General features: G+C 48.2%; 1 protein-coding gene across 2 annotated transcripts in view; it reads right to left on the minus strand.

The window, feature by feature from the left end:
* ADAMTS17 (ADAM metallopeptidase with thrombospondin type 1 motif 17) overlaps positions 1-19,173 on the minus strand; it is a 343,861-nt gene that overhangs the window by 170,227 nt on the left and 154,461 nt on the right. For both annotated transcript variants that reach the window (XM_064569986.1, XM_064569985.1), the window contains exons 9-10: positions 3,308-3,448; positions 1,130-1,280 (exon numbers count right to left, since the gene is read on the minus strand). In XM_064569986.1, coding sequence (XP_064426056.1) covers positions 1,130-1,280; positions 3,308-3,448 — 292 coding nt within the window. The remainder of the gene's footprint in view (positions 1-1,129; positions 1,281-3,307; positions 3,449-19,173) is intronic.

Genomic DNA, 19,173 nt, shown 5'->3' on the forward strand with positions numbered 1-19,173 from the left:
CACATGGTATCTGAAGGAGAGTCTTCGTGGTCAAGGCCGATGGTGAGCACCAGACATACCAATGGCAGACTGCCGGGGATGATCGAATGCTGGGGCTCACTGCGTCTCCCCATAAAGGTGTAAGGTACAAGGCATTGGGGTGTACAGTGGGCGACGGCTCTGGAAGGGACCCTTGCTGGCACCTCTGCAAGGGGATGGGAGAAGAAGATTCACGACAGAGCTGTGAACAAATGCCCTTTGGGGAAACAGCTAGCAGGAAGTGCTAGCCTGCTTTTGAGGCGCTGCCCTTTTCTGCACCCCAAACAATGGCAGGTGGTGCTCCACCTGAGGACTCCGCCCTGATTTCCTGAACCAACTCCCCCAGAGCGAGGGAGCACTTGAGAGGCAGCACCCCGCCTCCCGGAGTCCAGGCTGACCTGCTCTGCGGGCTGCGACCCCAGGGTCTCATCCTGGAGGCACAGTCCCCAGTGTGGCTGTCCTGGAGTTGGTCTCGCCCTAGGTTCTAGCTCCGGGAGCCTGTCCCGCCCTCCAGGCTCCCTCCCCGGGATTCGATGCCACCCTGAGCTCCAGCACTAGCCGGCCTCCCTCAGGCCGCCGGCCACTGGGTGGCTCCTGAGTCCCACTGAGCCCCACCCCAGCTAGCTCTCCTGCTTCTGGCCTTCTGCTCCAGAACGGCACAGACTCTGCCCCCTTACCTGAGCCAACTGCCGGCTAGAGGCCAGAACACAGGCTGCTCTGGCCTCCCCCTGGGCCATGGCATGGAGACGGCACTGCCCCAGGTCCCCGCGCATCCCTCTTGGCACCTCCAGCCCCAGAAGGGGCCAAGCCACGGCTTGTTGTCTGCAGCATGGTGAGAGAGTGTGCGCTCTGCGGGCGAACAGACCTGAGACAGATCCTTGCTCTGCTATCTACTAACCGTATCAGGGGACTTTGCGTCACTTCCGAGAAGGATGGGGTGCACCAGGGCAAATGCCCGTGAGGGTGTATGTACATGCACACATGGGTAAGTGAATGTGAGCGTGCATCCGTGTGTGTGTGTGTGTGTGTGTGTGTGTCGCGTATGGGTGGCTGTGTCCTCCGACAGAAGCCAGCTGCTCCCTCCTGAGCCAGGCCTCCCGGGGCTGCTTACCTCCATGTTTCTGCAGAAGGTGGCATTGGTACCAAACAGGATCTGGCACTGCTCGTTGGCGCTGTAGTGCATGCCCGGCAGCTTGTGAGGGAGACGGAGCGCGTGCTGGCTCCTGGGGTCTGTAACCAGCAGACAGGTGCTGACTTTCGACCTGCAACAGCCAAGAGGCAAGCTGACTTGCGAGTGTCCTGCCCAGGTTTTGGTTCTGACTTGTCAGCTAAGAGCGGGTGAGAAGGACGCATCTCCAAATTACCGATGGCAGGACGACCCCGGCCCTGGGCTACATGCATTGCGCTTTTTTTCTCTTTTTCTTCTTTTTCTACCTGACCCAATGCAGATCTTTACCACAAAGGCAATGGGAGTTTAGCAACTAGGAAAGGGCCTGAGCATCACACCCATGAGGCTAATGTACTTTTCTCAAGTTTGAGCATTCTTGGATGAGAATACTTTTGAAATAGATTCCTAGGGTATTTTCTTAGAATACGTCTTTGACGGGCGCCTGGGTGGCTCAGTTGGTTAAGCAACTGCCTTTGGCTCAGATCATGATCCCAGGGTCCTGGGATCGAGTCCCACATCGGGCTCCCGGCTCAGCAGGAAGCCTGCTTCTCCCTCTCCCACTCCCCCTGCTTGTGTTCCTGCTCTCGCTGTCTCTGTCTCTGTCAAATAAATAAATAAAATCTTTAAAAAAAAAAAAAAGAAAAAAGAATACGTCTTTGAGCAAAATTACTATGAATGAAGAAAAAAAGAAGTTAGGGTCATTTTGCTTTATTTCAAATAAAAACCAAGTGCTTATTTCCAACTCTGCAGATTCTCTTGGAGGGTCTGGGGTAGGCTTTGGCAGCTGACAGGTCTAGGTGTCCCACCCCTGAAAGCTGGCTGGTGGCACAGTCTGCAAAAGACATCAGGATGGCAACCAGGGTGGAAATGTTCACAAGAGGTTGAGAACAACTCTGAGAAACTGAACTGGGGGGCTGTGAGGCTGTGGCTCCTAAGGGAGGTTAAATACGTGAATGCTTTGATTTCTTAATTCCCAAAACAAGGCAGATGGCTGTGGAAAGGAAAGCCAGCCTCTCACCAAGATTCTTGAGGCACAGAATCGCCCACGAATACATAGAGGCTGATGCTGGGCCACTTCTCCCGGGCTCAGACACACACAACACTTTAACAAAGGCAGTGGGACCAGCAATATGTACATGAGCAGATGAAAATACCCTGCCCCGTTTCACTGACCCTTCTGGGAAAAATGAAACAATGTCAAGTGGCTTACAACATTTCATTAAGGTTCTGTGATAACAAGTACTCAGGAGGAAATAGATTATATTAAAACTAACAAGTCCATTTTTAAGACATGTGCACCACTTAATTTCCCCACCCACAGGAAATGTCACGAAAGAAGACTCAGGATGAGGACAGAAGGCAGAGTGATGCCTTTGACTGTTCCGTCCCGAATTCACTGGGTGCTTTAATGTGTTACTGAACTACAAAGCTCCATAGGCAGGTAAGACTCCCTGAGTCCCTTTCGTCTCCAGAGTGGACAGATGAATCCAGCTAAGTAAGAAAGTGATCAGGGTTTGCACATCAAATCTGTAAATTTGTCCCTAAGGTCTTGACACTAAGGGACCCTCATAGTACAGGAGCTAAGACTTTGTTTGACAAAGGTCTGAAATCAGATGGAAATCTGCGAGTGGAACGGTGCAGATGTATTCTGGAAAGAAAGTGGCAGTGAGATAAACAGAGCCCATCCCCACATGGGAGGGAGGTGAGCAGGCCCGGCTCCCCAGCAAATGTGCTCCCTATCAAGGGAAGCAGCCTGAGCATTAAGGAAATGCCCTTTTCCATAGCAGCCAAGGGATGCTGCTAAGGTGGTGTCCATTTAGGGTCAAAATACTGCAGAGTAACGCAACGGGGTTCTCTTCAAGTCACGGTCACCGTGTTGATAGTCAATCGAGCAACAAAGCATTTATGAATAGCAGCTGGGTGCCCCGCATCATACCAGACATACATTTGGGAGGAAGTTTAGGCCAGATAGGGGAGATTCTGTACCGACCACCTCTTTAGGCCAGCTCAGAGTTCTAAGAGATTCGTTTCTCCTTCCCACACTTGGTAAGACTCCAATTGTTGTGTTTTCTGGAAGTACTTTCCATTGTAGTGATTGTACAGAATGATTAAAGGACTTACTTGAGGAAGTTTTCAAGGTCATCACGACTGCAGGAGGACCAAGAGAGGTCACTGGGGTTCCGGCCTTTTACCCACTCTCCTGACATGATGTGGGATCTGCCAGCACAGGACGAGTGGTCATCGTCGTGGTTCATCCCCAAGCTGCCCGAAGGAAAGGAAAGGGAGAGAGGGACACTTAGGCTATAGGCTTTCACCTCCAGTTCCAGGTTCCAGCATACTATGCTAACTTAAATCAAGCCTGAGAGGCGACGAGTGACAGGCTGACACCCAGTCCTTGGCTACTCTCAACAGAGCAGACCGACAGCCATGAGCTTACAGAGAAACAGAGCGACGATCTCCTTACTTCATGAATGAAGACTGACAGAGCACACAGAACACCACAGCATTTGCTAAATGCGTGAATAAATGAACAAATTATATTCACTGTGATATCACAGTTCTTAAACTGTAAGTTTCTGATGATTACACTTGCTTTTTGACACTAAAATATGCCAATATTAAGGATCTAAGTGTTTTGTTGCCCTATGGGGAAGTCACCACATGAAGGTCTAGTGGGGACCATCTAAGACTTTGACTTATATAATATCATGGGTGCAAATCTTCACATCAGTGAAAAATGCGGCTTTTCTATCTTTCACATCATTATACCTGGGTCCACCGAGATCATACCTGTCGCCTTCCCGGCCCAGGTGTACCTCATAGACACCAGAAGGCCTGTCTAGACGTGTGTGGTGGACCACGCGCTATAGGCTTGACGACAATCTTAGTTTGCACATCTGTCGTCACTGGGATAACCTGGGCCATGGAACATATGAGAGCAGAGGGCACACCCTTTGCTGACCTGTGATTTCCAGGGCAGAGACTCGCTGTGCCGAAGGATGCCCATCCTCCGTCAACAAGCCCAAGGGAGACAACATGTGCTTTCCTCCATTCACACATATTTATGAAAGGTTTCCCGAGTGCCAACTAATGGACTAGAAAGAGAACAAAGAATGGTGCCCGATATGCCATCCTTGACCTCAGATCACTACCAGCCTGGGCAAAGAGAAGACACAGACAGAGATAAGTCTAAAAAGAGGTTCTAAAGGCTTCTCCGGAACACTTTTGTCAGTTTCCCTCATAGGCCTCTGACCATCTTCCGTCAATTCCCCCTGCTGGCTGCTTAATCCTGATGTCTCTTGACAGAAGCCTGTGTTCTTACTCTGCACGCCCTCCAGGCCCCTCCATACGCTTGCCTACGAGACACAGCCTTCACCACCATCACCATGTGGAGTTGGATTAGCCAAAACCACCCGCGTCCTTTTTGAAATACACCGGCAGGCCCTCGAGCTCCTGGGTCTCCGGGCTGGCTGGGCACTCTCTGCTCACCCACACAGCTCTACTCCCATGAGTCAAGGGTACACTTAACCGGGGCTTAATCGTATGTATTCGCAAACCGATTTATGTCACTAAGACTTGCTGTGTCAATTAACATGTGTGGTTACATGTTGTGTTAATCAAGGAAACAGGAGAACAAAAGTCGTTTTCGGGAAAACTAACTTAGCGAGTGGCTAAAAATAGACCGCTGCCAAATTGGGGATGGGCAAAACAAGTGTAAAAGATGAGGGGGGAAAAAACATAAAAATCTGCCCTGGACTGCCTCACAACGGTCTTTCATGTTCTACTCCATCTAAGAAAGAAAAAAGAAAAAACAACCTGGGATTTGAACTCCTTTCACTACAGTTGCGGCTTGCGTGAGGAAGGTGAGATGTAAGTCCAGTCAGCAGACACGCACCCTCAAAGGAAAAGCTTTCACCCCCACCGTGAAATTGGTGAAAAAGTTAACATTTTCACGGCTTAAGCTAAAACAAAATGTTGAAGGCACCGAAGTATAATTTCTTTACGTTTCCCCACTTGGACCAATATTTTTGGTCAGTTGGTTAAGTGACTAACTACTATCCTGTCAGAAGAAAGCACACCTGTGGTGCCACCTTCGTGTTGATGGCCACGTTGTGCCGTGGTCCGGACCGCTCTACTAGACCCTGCCCTGAACAATGCCCTCCCTCTGCGTTTCCCAAAGGCTCTTCCAACTCCCCAGATTCCCTTGGGGCAGCTTTCTATCCCAGCTTCTCCACCAGTGACTGGCACAGAGCACGCACTCTGTGCAAACTTCTTGAATGAATTATCTATTTAATATGGGGGAAAGCACCACCAAATCGGAGAATCCATATCCCTTACAGGGGTGCTAAGTCTAATGCAGTGGTGGCTCGTTCAACAGAATGACACAAGCTTTCTCTGGCTAGACTCAGTCTTGCCCTCCTGCCAAGAGACCAGGTAGCCATCCAATTCAAGTGAAATGAAGAACCAAGAGACTGTCCGAGAAGTCTGACCAATAGGAATAATTTAGATATATTTCTAGTAGTTACTTCGCTGAATGAGTCCTATTTTTCAGTACCGTTACTCAGCTTTTCAGGTTTTCTTTTTCCTGCTTGTTATCTATCTCTACCTACAGCTATCTATAGCCATCCGTCTGTCTGTCTATCTACCTATCATTTCTTTGTTTTGTGTTAACTTTTGAAGGAACTAACTGGTTTTTCAAGTGCATTTATACCAGAGGATGTTAAAAGTCATCTTAAATCTTGATTTGGGTTTGATTTGAGATCTTTAAATAAAACTACTGGTAGAGTTTTCAAATGGATCTTCTGAAAATATTGATGGATTTCAGTGAACTCTGCTCAGTGTGTAGGGGCGATAGAAATAAAATGTCTTGTGAAAATGGGGCTCCATCCCATCTTCGGTGACAAGGTGTAAGCACAGTGTGCGGACCAGTGAAAATGCTTTGTTGTCAACCTTGGAGAATCCAATCCTACGGAGAACCAACCCATGAGTCAGTTGTTCATCTGGCTTTGCACTTTTATAAGCTGGTTCCCGTCATCCCGGGCTGGGATCTCTGGAGCGGCCACCAGATGGGTTTTTTCAAACAACAAGGATGCTGTTTGGGAAACCACAATTGGGGGAGATCCAAGCCCTGGCAGAGTGGCCTCACCACATATGGAGGAATGTTTCCTTTGTGACCACTTCTAAGTTTTCTCTGGTGATCAAGTTGGTTGTAAAATGAAAGAGCCTTCTTCGCTCGCTCTGCCAGGCTCTGCTGGCCAGAGGGCCTGGTCTCTCAGGAGACAAAACTATGTTTAAAACAGTGTTTAGAAAAGCTTTCTATGCCATCCAAAGCTGTGCGCCTGCACAGTATGTTATGTGAGCGTTTCAGGACAGCCGGCCTCAGAGGAGGACTTCCCCAAGGAATGTTCCAGTCAGCAAGATCAGCCAAGAGTGGGATTCCTGGATTCCTGGAGCCTGTGTCTAACACAGATCGGGCTTGATCTGGTTTAAAATGTTCAAATGCTAACTGCCTCATAAATTTACAGTTTGATGAACTAGCATTGGGCTGGGAGTCTTGATATTTGAGGTTTACATAAACTACTGTTTAGGCTATTTTTAGATTAAATTCAGGATCTCTTGACTGAGAAATGTATGTTGTTTTAGGTTTATGTCCCAGGGCATCTATTACTTCTGGCAACATTATATTGAACAAAAACAGGTAGCATTAAGCACACACGCTGATTCTAACTTGAAGTAACAGTGGATTAAAGACACAGGCAGGCCTCCCGTCACACGTGACCCAGATTTATCAAACACAATAACAAGCTAATGGCCTTGAGTTGATTTTTATCTTAAAACAAATAACACATTGCTTCTGTATTTGCTTTAGGAAATCCAATATATACCACGGAGGGAGTTCTAAGAGAACCCCTACAGTGTTCACCCCCTCCTAGCTTCACCCCAAATCCTGAAAAACCATGGAGAGGGCTGGGTGTTCTAGGCTTGGTATATCTGCCATGTTGAAAGCTTTGGTTTTACCTGGCTCTAAGCCTACCCATCTGTTTCCCAGAAGCTTTGGGATTCTGACATCAGGATGCAATCAGGTCCCACACCTCCCCTCAAAGTAGTCTTGCCTGGGAACCTAGGGCAAAGGCTCCGGTGACGTGGCCCCTCCACTGAAGGGGTCCTCAGCCAGCCCAGGCCCTATCCTAGTAACCCTGAGTGAGGGCAGACGGACAGTCCCTTTTCAGGAAATGCTCACTGACACTATAGTAACAGGGATGGCTCAGGGCAGTTTCCAGGAAATGAGAGGCAGAGTTGTATTACTTAATATTACTTAACATGATAATAACCAACACCCCAGCTTTACACTAGGAGGAAAATTCTCGACTGTCAGTACTTCTTTGCCAAGAACCACGCTATGCCCTCGATCTTCAGCTACTCAGAAATGTCACCTACACGTGTTGAAAGTCACTAGGGGTAACAGGCTGCACTCCCTTATACAGGCTAAACTGTCATCATCACCCATAACCCCACTGAGGGGGAACCAAACAAGTAGGCAGTGATCACATCAAAATCCTCTCACCCGAGAGAAGTCTTTGTTTGTCTTTGGTTGTGCACAGGGAAATGAGCCTAACAGGCTCATGCAACCACCAGAGTAGATCTGGGGTCCCTACAGGTTCAGCTTTACCTCCTACACACACAGGATCACCCTGGGAAAAATGATCCTAAAACGCCATGAAATTTGGAATCACCAATGGGCAAATCATGATCAATAGAGCGCTGGTGTGAAATAGGCTTTGCTGTAGTGGATTACATCAGAGTAGGTGAAGATGGAGAAGACGTGTACAGTATAAGCCATCTCTCTTCCCTAGCCAGAGCACTCAAGGAACGAAAACACTCACGTTCTTGAATTGATACCTAAGGGATTTTGAGGTCAGGTATCTGAGTCAGGTCTGTCCTCTCCTCAGTCTTGCCCAGGACTGCGTAGGTGTGCGCATGCATGTGTGTGAGTTTATTCACACGGAAGATTCACATCAAATGGGCTGTTAATTTTTCACTTAACAAAAATTCAACTAACTGTGGTGAGAGAGAGGTAAAGAGAGAAAAAGAAAAGAGGAGGAGCGTGGCCCAGGTGACGGTGCCCCTCGCTCTGGTCCCTGAGCATGTACGCTTGCGTGTGCAAGAGCGTGCCCGCCCTCAGGGAGTGTGACAGAGCTGGGTAGCTGCCCTTCCCTCAGGAATCTCAGGGACGCCCTCCGTGAGCCCAGCGTCACGCTGAGGGTGATTCTGCTGTTTCACGACACCCATTTTTCATTCAACACGGGCACAAGGTACGAAGTCTTGACAGGTGACATTAACATTTTATCCCCACGGCAGGAGGAAGATCAGGTGTGAAGGACTCGGTGTCCAGTGCCTTGATGTGGCACCTCTGAAAAGTGATTTTTAGAGGTAATGCTGGTATCATTTTCACCTTTCATTCTTGTTTCAGAATCTCGCTGTACAAAGAGTTGCCGCGTCACTGGGCTATCATTCGGCCTGAGAATTTTCACTTTTATTTCCAGTTGTACCTTCATAGCCTCCAGAGGAAGCAAACACCTCCTCCATTCTTGATGAGCCCCTTCGGGTGCTGTAAAACTAAGGGAGATTTACTTAAGGTCACACACCAGGTTAGACTCCTCGCTGCCGGCCAGCCTCTTTTTTTCTGAGACCATCTTTCTGGGCCAGGGAGACCAGAGCAGGCACCGAGCTGCTCAGTGATGAGGCTTCACCGCTTCCAGAACATTCCCCCACAGACTCCCCTCTGCTTGGACATGTGCACACACAGCAGCTGGCTTTAAGCCCCAGCTGGCTTCCAATTTTTTGATAGTTTTAATGAAAATATGTAAACGAAGAGATAAAATTCAAAGGGATACATGTACCTCTATGTTTATAACAGTAATATTTACAACAGCCAAGATATGAAAGTAGCCCAAGTGTCTGTTGACAGATGAATGGATAAAGAAGATGCAGCATATATATAGAATGGAATATTACTTAGCCACAAAAAGAATGAAATTTTGCCACTTACAGCAACATGGACAGAGCTGGAGAGTATTATGCTAAGCGAAAGAAGTCGGAGAAAGGCAAATACCATATGATTTCACTCAGATGTGGAATTTAAGAAACAAAAGAAAAAAAGGGTAAAAAAGAGAGAGACCAACCAAGAAACAGGCTCTTTAACTGTAGAGAACAAACTGATGGTTACCAGAGGGGAGGTAGGTGGGGGATGGGTGAAAAAAGTGATGGGGATTAAGGAGGGCACTTGTGATGAGCACAGGGTAATGTATGGAAGTGTTGAATCACTGTATTGCACACCTAAAATTAACATTACACTGTATATCAACTACACTAGAATTAGAATTTTTAAAAATTTAAAAAAGACTATGTGGAAAAAACAATTTTTGTTTTTCTGAAAGTGGATCATTTGTGAGTAGACTCAATTCAACTCTAGTAGATTACAGATGTGTAGACATGCCAAAAACTATACATATTCAGTAAAGAGTATTAAGATTTGGATTTCTCTCGAGAATTGTCAAAATGAAAGTCTGACTGTGTGTGTGAGTGTGTGTATATGGTTAGGATATTTGCCATCTTGTAATTCTTTTTAATTTTTTAAAAAATTTATTTATTTGAGAACACGCGTGCATGAGCATGGGATGGGGGGCAGACTCCCCGCTGAGTGCGGAGTCCAACATGGGGCTCGATCCCACGACCCTGAGAGCACAACCTGAGCCGAAACCAAGAGTTGGACGCTCAACTGACTGCGCCACCCAGATGCCCCTTGTAGTTCTTTTTAAAAGATTCTTGAAATAAAATAAATTCTGAAAGAATCTGCCAATCAGGTGAAGTTTTTGATAATAACATACCCTAAGAAAAAAGAAAAAAAGAGGGCGCCTGGGTGGCTCAGTTGGTTAAGCGACTGCCTTCGGCTCAGGTCATGATCCTGGAGTCCCGGGATCGAGTCCCGTGTCAGGCTCCCTGCTCATCGGGGAGTCTGCCTCTCTCTCTGACCCTCCCCCCTCTCGTGCTCTCTCTCTCTATCTCATTCTCTCTCTCAAATAAATAAATAAAATCTTTTAAAAAAAAAAAGAAAAAGAAAAAAAGAGAGATGATAGGGAACTCCTCTTCTCATGCAGAAGCAAGTGCTACATTTGAGAGTCCTGGCTTTGGAGTCACACTGACCGGGATGAGAATTCCAGCCCTGCCTCTTGAGAGCGCATCCCGCCTCTGCACCCCTTCTCCTCATCTATGATTGCACAGGGATGACATTCTTAATGTCATTCATTTATTTGTTCCTTCATTCTACAAACATCTGTCAAATGCCTTCCACGACCAGCCACTGGTCTAGGTGCTGGCACAGGCTGTGCCCCTGCCTCCACGGAGTCTGTATTCTAAAGGAACGGAAGTGAGGTGTCCACGGGAAAACACACACACATGCCTGAGTGAGGGAAAGTGGCAGCCCCCCAGCCGCAAGCCCGGGTGCCCTCAGAGAGCCGCCAAGTTCATGAGGGAAGTGGTGCCCTCAGAGAGCCACCAAGCCCAAGGGAAGGTGGTGACTGCAATTGTGAGACCCCCGAACAGCAGCTTTGTGAGAGCCTCAGAAGCCCAACTGCTCTCGGCAGGCAGTCATCCCGTCCAAGACCGCAGACACCCCAGGACGCCTGTGAAAGATAATGGCTGATGACCCCTGGTCTGTGCTATATATTGACCTTTGAAGCAAGAGGATGAAGTTGGGGGTCCGTGGCACCGTGTCCCATTTCTTTTCATCTCGGCAGCGGATCTAGGGTTGAACACGCAGGTCAGGCTCTTGCTCGTTTCCCTGTGCATCCAGCAGCCAGGGGTTGGTAAAGACTCGGGGCCTGGAGGGCTGACGCTATTGCCATCTTCGTGAAAGGCTGTTTTCTGGCTCTGATAACTCCTCCTGGCTCATCAGCCCAGGTGCGTCTGGTCCTGCCCGCCCCTGACAAAGATGGTCCTCACACAGTGAGACGGGCCCCCCTTCCCTGCTCCACCAGCTCTCAGAACAGGGCAGGGCACAGGGCAGGGCTCAGGAAATGGCTGGAAAATAAAAGCAGCCCATGAACATCTAGGTCCATATGGCAGCCCGCCAGCCCACAGAACAGAGGCTACCTGGGGGTGTCCTTCCTCTGCCTCATAAACATAAGGCAACTCCATGATGAGATGGTCCCCAACGTGAACAAATGAGTGGCACGTCCTTGGGAGGCTCACAGCCTTCTCTGCACAGTGCCCTCGCTCCTTCAAGCCTTCTACGAGTGCATCCAGGGCCGATGTACACAAACATGTGTGTCATTACTTTCACAGACTTGGAATCAAATGATGCTTGAAAATTTAACCAAGAAAAAAAAATCTACAAAGTGATGTTGACTTCTGACCTGGGAAGACATTCTATAAAAGGGGAGGGGAGTGTGTGAAGGGGACTCCAGGCAAACATTCCAAAGAAGTTTAGAATTGTAGCTACATCAGTGGAATAAGGATTTGCCTCCCAAGGGTGACAGCACTGATTCAGACGGAAAGGCTAGAGTGTTCAGAAAAAAAACTCTACCTCTGATAAGGTAAGCAGAATGAGTCAATTCTTCTTCCTTCTTCTCTTTAGTTTTTCCCCACCACCCCCGAATTATCTCAGGTATTTTAAGAACTTTACTCCCATAAGATTTTTGGCTCATCGAGTTCCACAGAAAGTCCTTTTCGTTTGGGACTGCACTGAATAACCAGATTAATTTGGGGAGAACTAGAATCATTGAAGATCTGAATCTTGCCATCCTAACACAGAGGCACCTGTTTATCTTTCTAGGATTTCTTGAATGACCTCTGGCAAATTTTATTTTATATGAAAAGGTCTCGCATTTCTTATTCGCCTCATTCCTGGGTATTCCACATTGTTGGTAGACGTGGTGAATGAGGTCTGTCTTTTATTCTTCTGTAAGTGATGTGCCTGTGTACAGGAAAGCCATGGATTATTGTTTATGAGTCTTACGATTGGCACCAATGCGAACACCATGGTTTCAATAGTTGTCAGATGATTCTCTTACCACATGCAGATAACAGCCACTTTGACTCTTCTCTTTCAATATTTATACCTCATTTCTTGCCTTATGAAATTTGGCAGACATCCAAAACAATGGAAAACTCTACCCTGGTCCCAAGTCTAATGGAAATGTTTTTAATACACACACACTGAATACACCTGCTCTAGATTGCTTGTAGGTAAGTATACTTGATCAACTCAAGGACATCTTCTAAATAATCATTTGAAGAGGACTTCCTCACTGCCATTTCAAAGTAAACACTAAGACAGTCTGACATGGTGGACAGAGTGATGGTCCAAGGAGAAAGAGGTCATCGTTGGAGTTAAAGATTTGTCCCAATTAGTTGGGGGACCTGACACAAGGCTTCAACCACCCCAGGCCTGTTTTCTTAGCTGGGAAGTGTGGGGTTTGAACCAGATGACTATGAAAAGTTTTCCAGCTCAGAATGTAGTCATTTCATGATGCTTAATCTAGAAGACTGAACACAATTTAAGGTATAGTTGCTATTCACTCTTTCAGTAAGAGCTGACTGAACATGACCCTGTACCAGGCATTTTCAGGGCACCAGTTATACAACAATGAATGGCATACGCAGTCCCGCCTGCAGGAAGCTCACAGTCTGGCCATGAGCACAGATAAATCAGCAAGTGCCGACCTATGCTGTCCAATGAAACTTTCTGTAATGAAGGAAAATCTCTGTGTGTGTTGTCCAATATGGTGGCCACCGACCACAGGTGGCTACTGAGTGTTTAAAATGTGCTGTTGTGACTGAGGAACTAAAGTTCTTATCTTATTAAATTTTAATTAAGGTAAATTTAAAGATCCACCTGTGGCTGAGTGCCACCGTGCTGGACCACACAGGTGTAGGCCATAACGTGACTGCACTAATTTGAATACCATCATTGGGAGCTGTGGATGTCATCACATTGGTATAAGAGTACATCAATACCCACAAATTACTTACAGACGTACAGATTCGGGGAGAAATAAGACAACCTGATGACACACCTGGAAAGAATTAGTGGCTAGGTGTAGATACTAGGAGCTAAAAGCCATGGACATTTAGAGAAGGGAAACTTCCACAGGTTATCTCACAGTGACTTTTTGTATGACCTTCATTTATGTCTAGTTTTTTCCACCTGCTGATGGTTGTGCTGAGGATGCCATCTGTGAAAAGCCCTCTAAATCCCAGGGCTGGAGCGGAATGTATTAGAAGAGCCTGTATTAGAAGAACCAGAGAAGACCCTCTGTGCAGGCTTTACACAGCATCCAAGAAAATGAAAGAACATCAGCCTAAATTGGTTTAGACAATGAGGTGCCTGAAGAGCATACATAATCTCCAACAGAAAGAGGGATGCCTCCTCTGTGCCATTAAATCTGGGGCATTCTCAGTGTCCAATCAATTGAGTCAAAGAATGACATAAGATAATGTGCCTTTGCTAATTAAAAAAGTGAATGGTGAGATATAGTAAGGCAGAGCAAAGGAGATAATTCTACTGCTGGAAAGGTCTGTGAGGCTCTCTTTTGCTTTTTAGAAGAAGAAAATCTATTGAAAAAAATCTTTTTATTTCAAAAGAAGACTACAAAAGCAGTGAGCTCTTCTAAAACTAACCACAGACACAGTGAATGCCATCCTGGCCCCAGAGCTGTCATCCCTGCCTGCTCTGGGCCTAGAATGCAGACCTGCTGAAGCCCAGAATGCTATGAGGCCCATGTAGACACCATCAGCTCCAGGTGCTGGCAGCATCGACAAGTCTGAGCTCCCTGCGTTCCCCCACCCTCCCGAATTGCACGATGGTTCACTGGGATTCCTGTCCTTCAAGGCTATGGTGGGCCTTCATCTGGCTTGGCTGTATTTGATGGAGGCATGTATGGGACATGGGAATGAAGTCGGGAAACTGAAGGACTCCATAAAAGCTGCATTTTGCTCCTCTTCTTCCTCCTGTTCTTGCTGGGACCTGCACCCCCACACCACTGCATACATGCCTCATGGTGGAAACAGTGTGTGTCCTCTTTTTAAGGGACAGGGAGTTCATGATTTCTCTGGAACAGATAACATCTAAGGAACCAGGTGAGAATGACCGGACAAAGCTACCATATGTGCATTCCAGACCACCGGCGCTAGACATCTCAACACCAAGACCCCAGGCTCCAAGGAATAACACCTGGGCCCTTGTCTTTGTTCTAACTGGTTCCTGGATGCCTAAGGGGACTTTATACCAGACCACTGTCCTCAATAAAAAACCCCAGACCCCCAAAAAGGGGAGACTCATGCTCCTTTCCGGAGTCTCCCAGACACTCCATCTATATCTGCTCTCTCTACATTTTCAGTAAACTCTGCTCTCACTTCCGGCTGGCTCATGTTTGATTCCCATCCTGTGCGAAGCCAAGGACCCTCTTGGCTGGTCCTGGAGGACCCCCTCTGGGTCTCCGAACTGCCAGCATCAGGAAGGGTTCCGAGAATGCAGGTTGATGCAGCATAAGTGGGTCTCAGCTCCTCACTTTTCCCAGTCTGCCAAAAGGGCTCTGCAATGATGGGGAAACCAACCCTGAACTTTGGTTCCAGGGTAGCTCAACAAGAAGACCATGTGCCCGGCTTAGCAAGCAAGAACATAACAGAAAAGTTGAGTATGGAGCGTTTCTCTTTTAAGCAATGTTCTCCCAAGGTCCTGCCAAGGAAAGACTTGGTCCCTTGGTCCCCAAGGAAGGACAGTGGTCCCTATCATGGCAGGGACTTTGTGAAAGGAAACTGGGAGACCGGGTGAGAATGAGAAGCATATGCTTTCTGCTTCTTGGTCTAAAGAGTAATTACTCTATCAGGGCTGCAGACACCGGACTGGACTGGGGCAGGAAATGGAAGGATAGCTAAAACCTTCCAAAGATGCAAATCCCAGGCTACTACGTCCTACCTTCCAGACATCAAAAAGGAACTTGCAATTAACAATGGATGGCAAAAGTGACATGTAAATGGAGAGTGATATCCCAGTTTTAGGGAAATATACAGCCAGCCCCAATCCTATGTTGCTGTCCTCTGTGGAGTGTGACCGAGGCAAGCACTTCGGGGGCCAAGGTCCAATCTCCTGGTCCCTCTGCAGTGGGCCAAATCTCCATGGCCCAGCTCTGCAGTGAGGTAGAGAAGGGAAAAGACTGTGATTCCTTCCCTCCCCACCACTGGTATCCAGTGTCCCCACCTGTCCCCCTTGTGTCCCTGATTCAGAGGAACCTTCCTCCCCCCCCACCCCCCGCAAAGCACTTTGCGTTTTAACAGTCAGCACATCCATCCAGAGGAGTGAGGAAATGGAGGGTGGGCTGGGCACTGTGGTGGCAGATGGGGTAAAGGGAGGGCAAAACTCATGGCACCAAAGTGCTGGCTCTGTTCACCAGAGGTGGAGATTCATCTATTCCTGTGTCAGCCGAAGGCTGCTGTTCACTCAGGTGTGAGCCGGGGAAGCCCAGAGGGTTTGAAGGGCCTAAGTTGATAGCCGAATCATGCCCTCATTCATCTACCAACACCGACTCCATGCCTGTCACATACCAGGCACGGCTCTAAGGACCCATGTGCCCACGGGACACACATCAAAGGTGCAAATAAAGGTGGGTCTCTCCCTGGACACGGGTGCTGAATAGGACACTAACAGTGGGAACAGGGAAAGGAGATACAATACGATGGGGGGCGGGGGGCGCAGTCCTGACCAAGCAGGAGGGAGCGCCTGGAAAAAAGCAGAGGAACAGAGTTTTCATTGTACCAGTACTTGTTACATGTGTTAACTCACTATTATTGTCCCCACTTCCCAGGTAAGGGAAATGAGAACTGAGAGGGAACTGAGAAATTGAGAGGCCCACCCAAGGTCAAAGAGCTGGAAATGGTCAAGTATAATTTGAGCCTGGGCAGTCTCTGCTCTGAACCTGAATGTATGGCCCAGCCCCTTGAGGATGAAATTTGCCCCCACGTCCAAAGGAGAGCAAAGGATGGGACCTGCTAACCCATGTCAAGAGTGGCTGTCTTGAAGTTCGGGGCGGGAGGGTGCTGACAGCGGAGCCATCAGAATACTGTGGGCTACATAGAAAAATCCCTTTTGGCAATAGCAATGGAAAGTCAAGAGGCATCGGAGAAGCTCAAGGTCTGCTCTCAGGGAAAAGGGACTTGCCAGTAAGTATGGAGAGAGGATAGGGGCCTACAGAGTACGGACATGGCCTTGGGGAAAACGGGTGCTGGGAAGCAGCCAAGCGCTTTCCTGGGCCCAGTTTGAAGGAATCACACTTCTGTTCTCTGGGGACTGAGACATTCAGGAGAGGGTGCAGACTCGGTCCCCTTCTTTCTGGACACTTCCCAGTTCTCTTACCTGAGGCACACATCTGAAACATTGCTAGCATCCACCCTACCCTCCAGCCTTCCCATAAATATCTGAGGCTCAGAGGGCAAGGGCAGGAGAGGGAGACAGACATATCCAGAGCCATGAAATGCTGGGTGGGCATGGTAAGGTTTCAGAATGACTCAGGGAGTGTGGGGTCAGGGCGGGGAACCTTGAAATCTTTGTGATATCTACCCATCCTCTCCTTTTTTGGTACTTGAAAATTTTGCACATTAAAACATATTGCTAGGAGACTGCCACTCAGGATATTGACTCCTTTTTTAGTTGAGACCTGGGCTCTACAGAGCCACAGGATTCGAGATATTAAGGGCTCTTGAAGCTCCTCTGTCTGAGCCCGTGTGGAAACCAGAGCCCAAAGAGAGATGCCCACCCTATACCTCTCTGCTGGCAGAAGCAAGTACTTCTAGGAACCAAGGGTCTCCTGTGTTCTGGTTTAAAATGAGATTTCTGGTCTACCTCCAGGTTCTGCCTTCATCCAACCCAGCCTGTGAACGGGGATGGGAATGGTGTCTAGAAGCTTGAGAAGATATCACACTGGGAATCCTTCAAAGGTCCTCTATGGACTTGAGGATGAAATTTGGTTTGGTGTTGGAAAACCTCAGAGTCAGCTCTCAAATGACTATCTTTTAGATCTACCTAGAAGAAACGCTCTACGTTCACTATTTTCTATTGGCCTCCCCTTGCACTGCCTGCTCCCGAGCCCCCCACAAAGGAAGAAAAGGATGACATTTTTTTTTCCTTTTTAACCACTGACATCTCTTAAGTAAACATGATTATTTCCAATTCCGCCTAGACTTAGCAATTGATTGTTTGGAAGGCTTGGATTTAATAAGCCTTCCAATCACAAACAGTAACAACTGCCTGATTTCTCAAGGTGGGGGGGTTTCTCAGCCGATAGGAGAAGGCCTGGCTGGGGGTAGCTAAAATAAGTGTACGGTAGAAATTAAAAAGATACAAAGGAGTAGGAGATGAAAACTGAGTCTCCCCTCCCCCACAGTAATTTCCTAGCCCCCTGCTGCCCACCCCTCACCCCAGTGGCAATCTCCCTCACTCATTCTTCTAGGGGCTGCTGTCTTAATGGGCACTGGGAACCAGCCCCCAGCAATTCCTATCCCCTTCAAAGGCAGTGCAGAGGAGGAGATTAGCTGACCTGCAGGAGGGACCTGCTTCCCCAGGGGAAAACCTGCAGCCTCTCAAAGTTCAAAGACCCCTCAGGGACATCAAAGGGTACAGGATGCTCCAGGCAGCAGAAACCCTAAGGATAGGCTGCTTCCTGCTCCTAATGACCATCACCCCCTTCCTTTCCTTAAAAGCCACACACCAGGAGGGGCTTTATGGCCTCATTATTTGGACTCGGCCTTTTCCACCTTGCCCAGGGGGCCAGGTTGAGGGTGTGGGGGAGACATGTGTACTCCTTCACCTTACCTCCTAGAACTGTGAAATGCATGCCATGGGTCAGCAGTCCTGAGAGGGGTGTAGCCCCAAATGAGCCCAGCCCCACAGCAGGCACTTACACGACTCCCACAAGACCCCAGGGCCTTTGCCCGTGCCCTTCACCTCTATGTGGACACCATTTCCTGTTCTTCCTACAGGCTGAAATCTTCCTCTTTCTGTAAGGCCCAGATTACAGGTCACTACCTCTCTGTAGTAGCCCTTGACCCTGTCCAGCTAAGAGGGATCCCTTCAGCCTGAACTCCCACACACCATGGTCCTTCTCTCAAGGCCTCCCTGAAGGTGGGACTGGTCATTCTTCTCTACACCTCGCCAGCCCAGAGCCTCCCCACAGCCTGGCCACATGGTGCTAACCACACAGAAGGTGCTGGTAAGTGTTAATTGATAGAATAGACTGAACAAAATCAATTTGAGTGTCTCTAAGAGTTTCTCCTGAAAGCTTTTACCCTCATGGATCTACAGTCTCTTTGCTATATTTAGGTGGCAGGGTGAGTCTGAGAGCATCACCTCCCCACAGAATTCCTGAGAGCCCCTTCTCCTGCAAGTGTAATAAAAAATCAGAAGCAGGCAGCCACACCTCCCATCAGGAACAATAAGGTCTCTATCATCCCTTTCCCACTCTAAGGCAGGTTATGTCCCGCCTGATGAAATTTAACACTAGAGACCTAAGAGAATTTCAAGAGACAAATCCTACAGTCTTACGACCAAGAGGGACCCAGCACCATTTCTGTAAGCGCTGGTTCTCATACCCAGCCGCACAGTGGACTCTCCTGGCGATCCGTGGAAAATGCTGGGGCCTGGCTCCCACCAGCAGAGGTTCTGATTTCACTGGTAGGAGGCACGACTTGAGCAGCAGATTTTTAAACGTTCCCAGGCGATTCTCAAGTGCATTAGAACCGCTGTGACGGTGTTGACCGGTGGTTCTCAGACTTCAGTGCACACCAGAATCCCCACCGCGGACCTGTGAAAACTCAGATGGCTGGCCCCAGCCCAGAGTTTCTGATTCAACAGGTCCAAGGTGAGGCGGGGTGGGGTGGGGTGGGGTGGTGGTGTTGCGGGGGAGGGTGGCAGGGCAGGGATAAGAATCTGCATG

The sequence above is a fragment of the Mirounga angustirostris genome, unplaced genomic scaffold, assembly GCF_029215605.1.
Source record: "Mirounga angustirostris isolate CCGP_5_RB_7025 unplaced genomic scaffold, mMirAng1.0.hap1 SCAF_9, whole genome shotgun sequence".
Taxonomy (NCBI): domain Eukaryota; kingdom Metazoa; phylum Chordata; class Mammalia; order Carnivora; family Phocidae; genus Mirounga; species Mirounga angustirostris.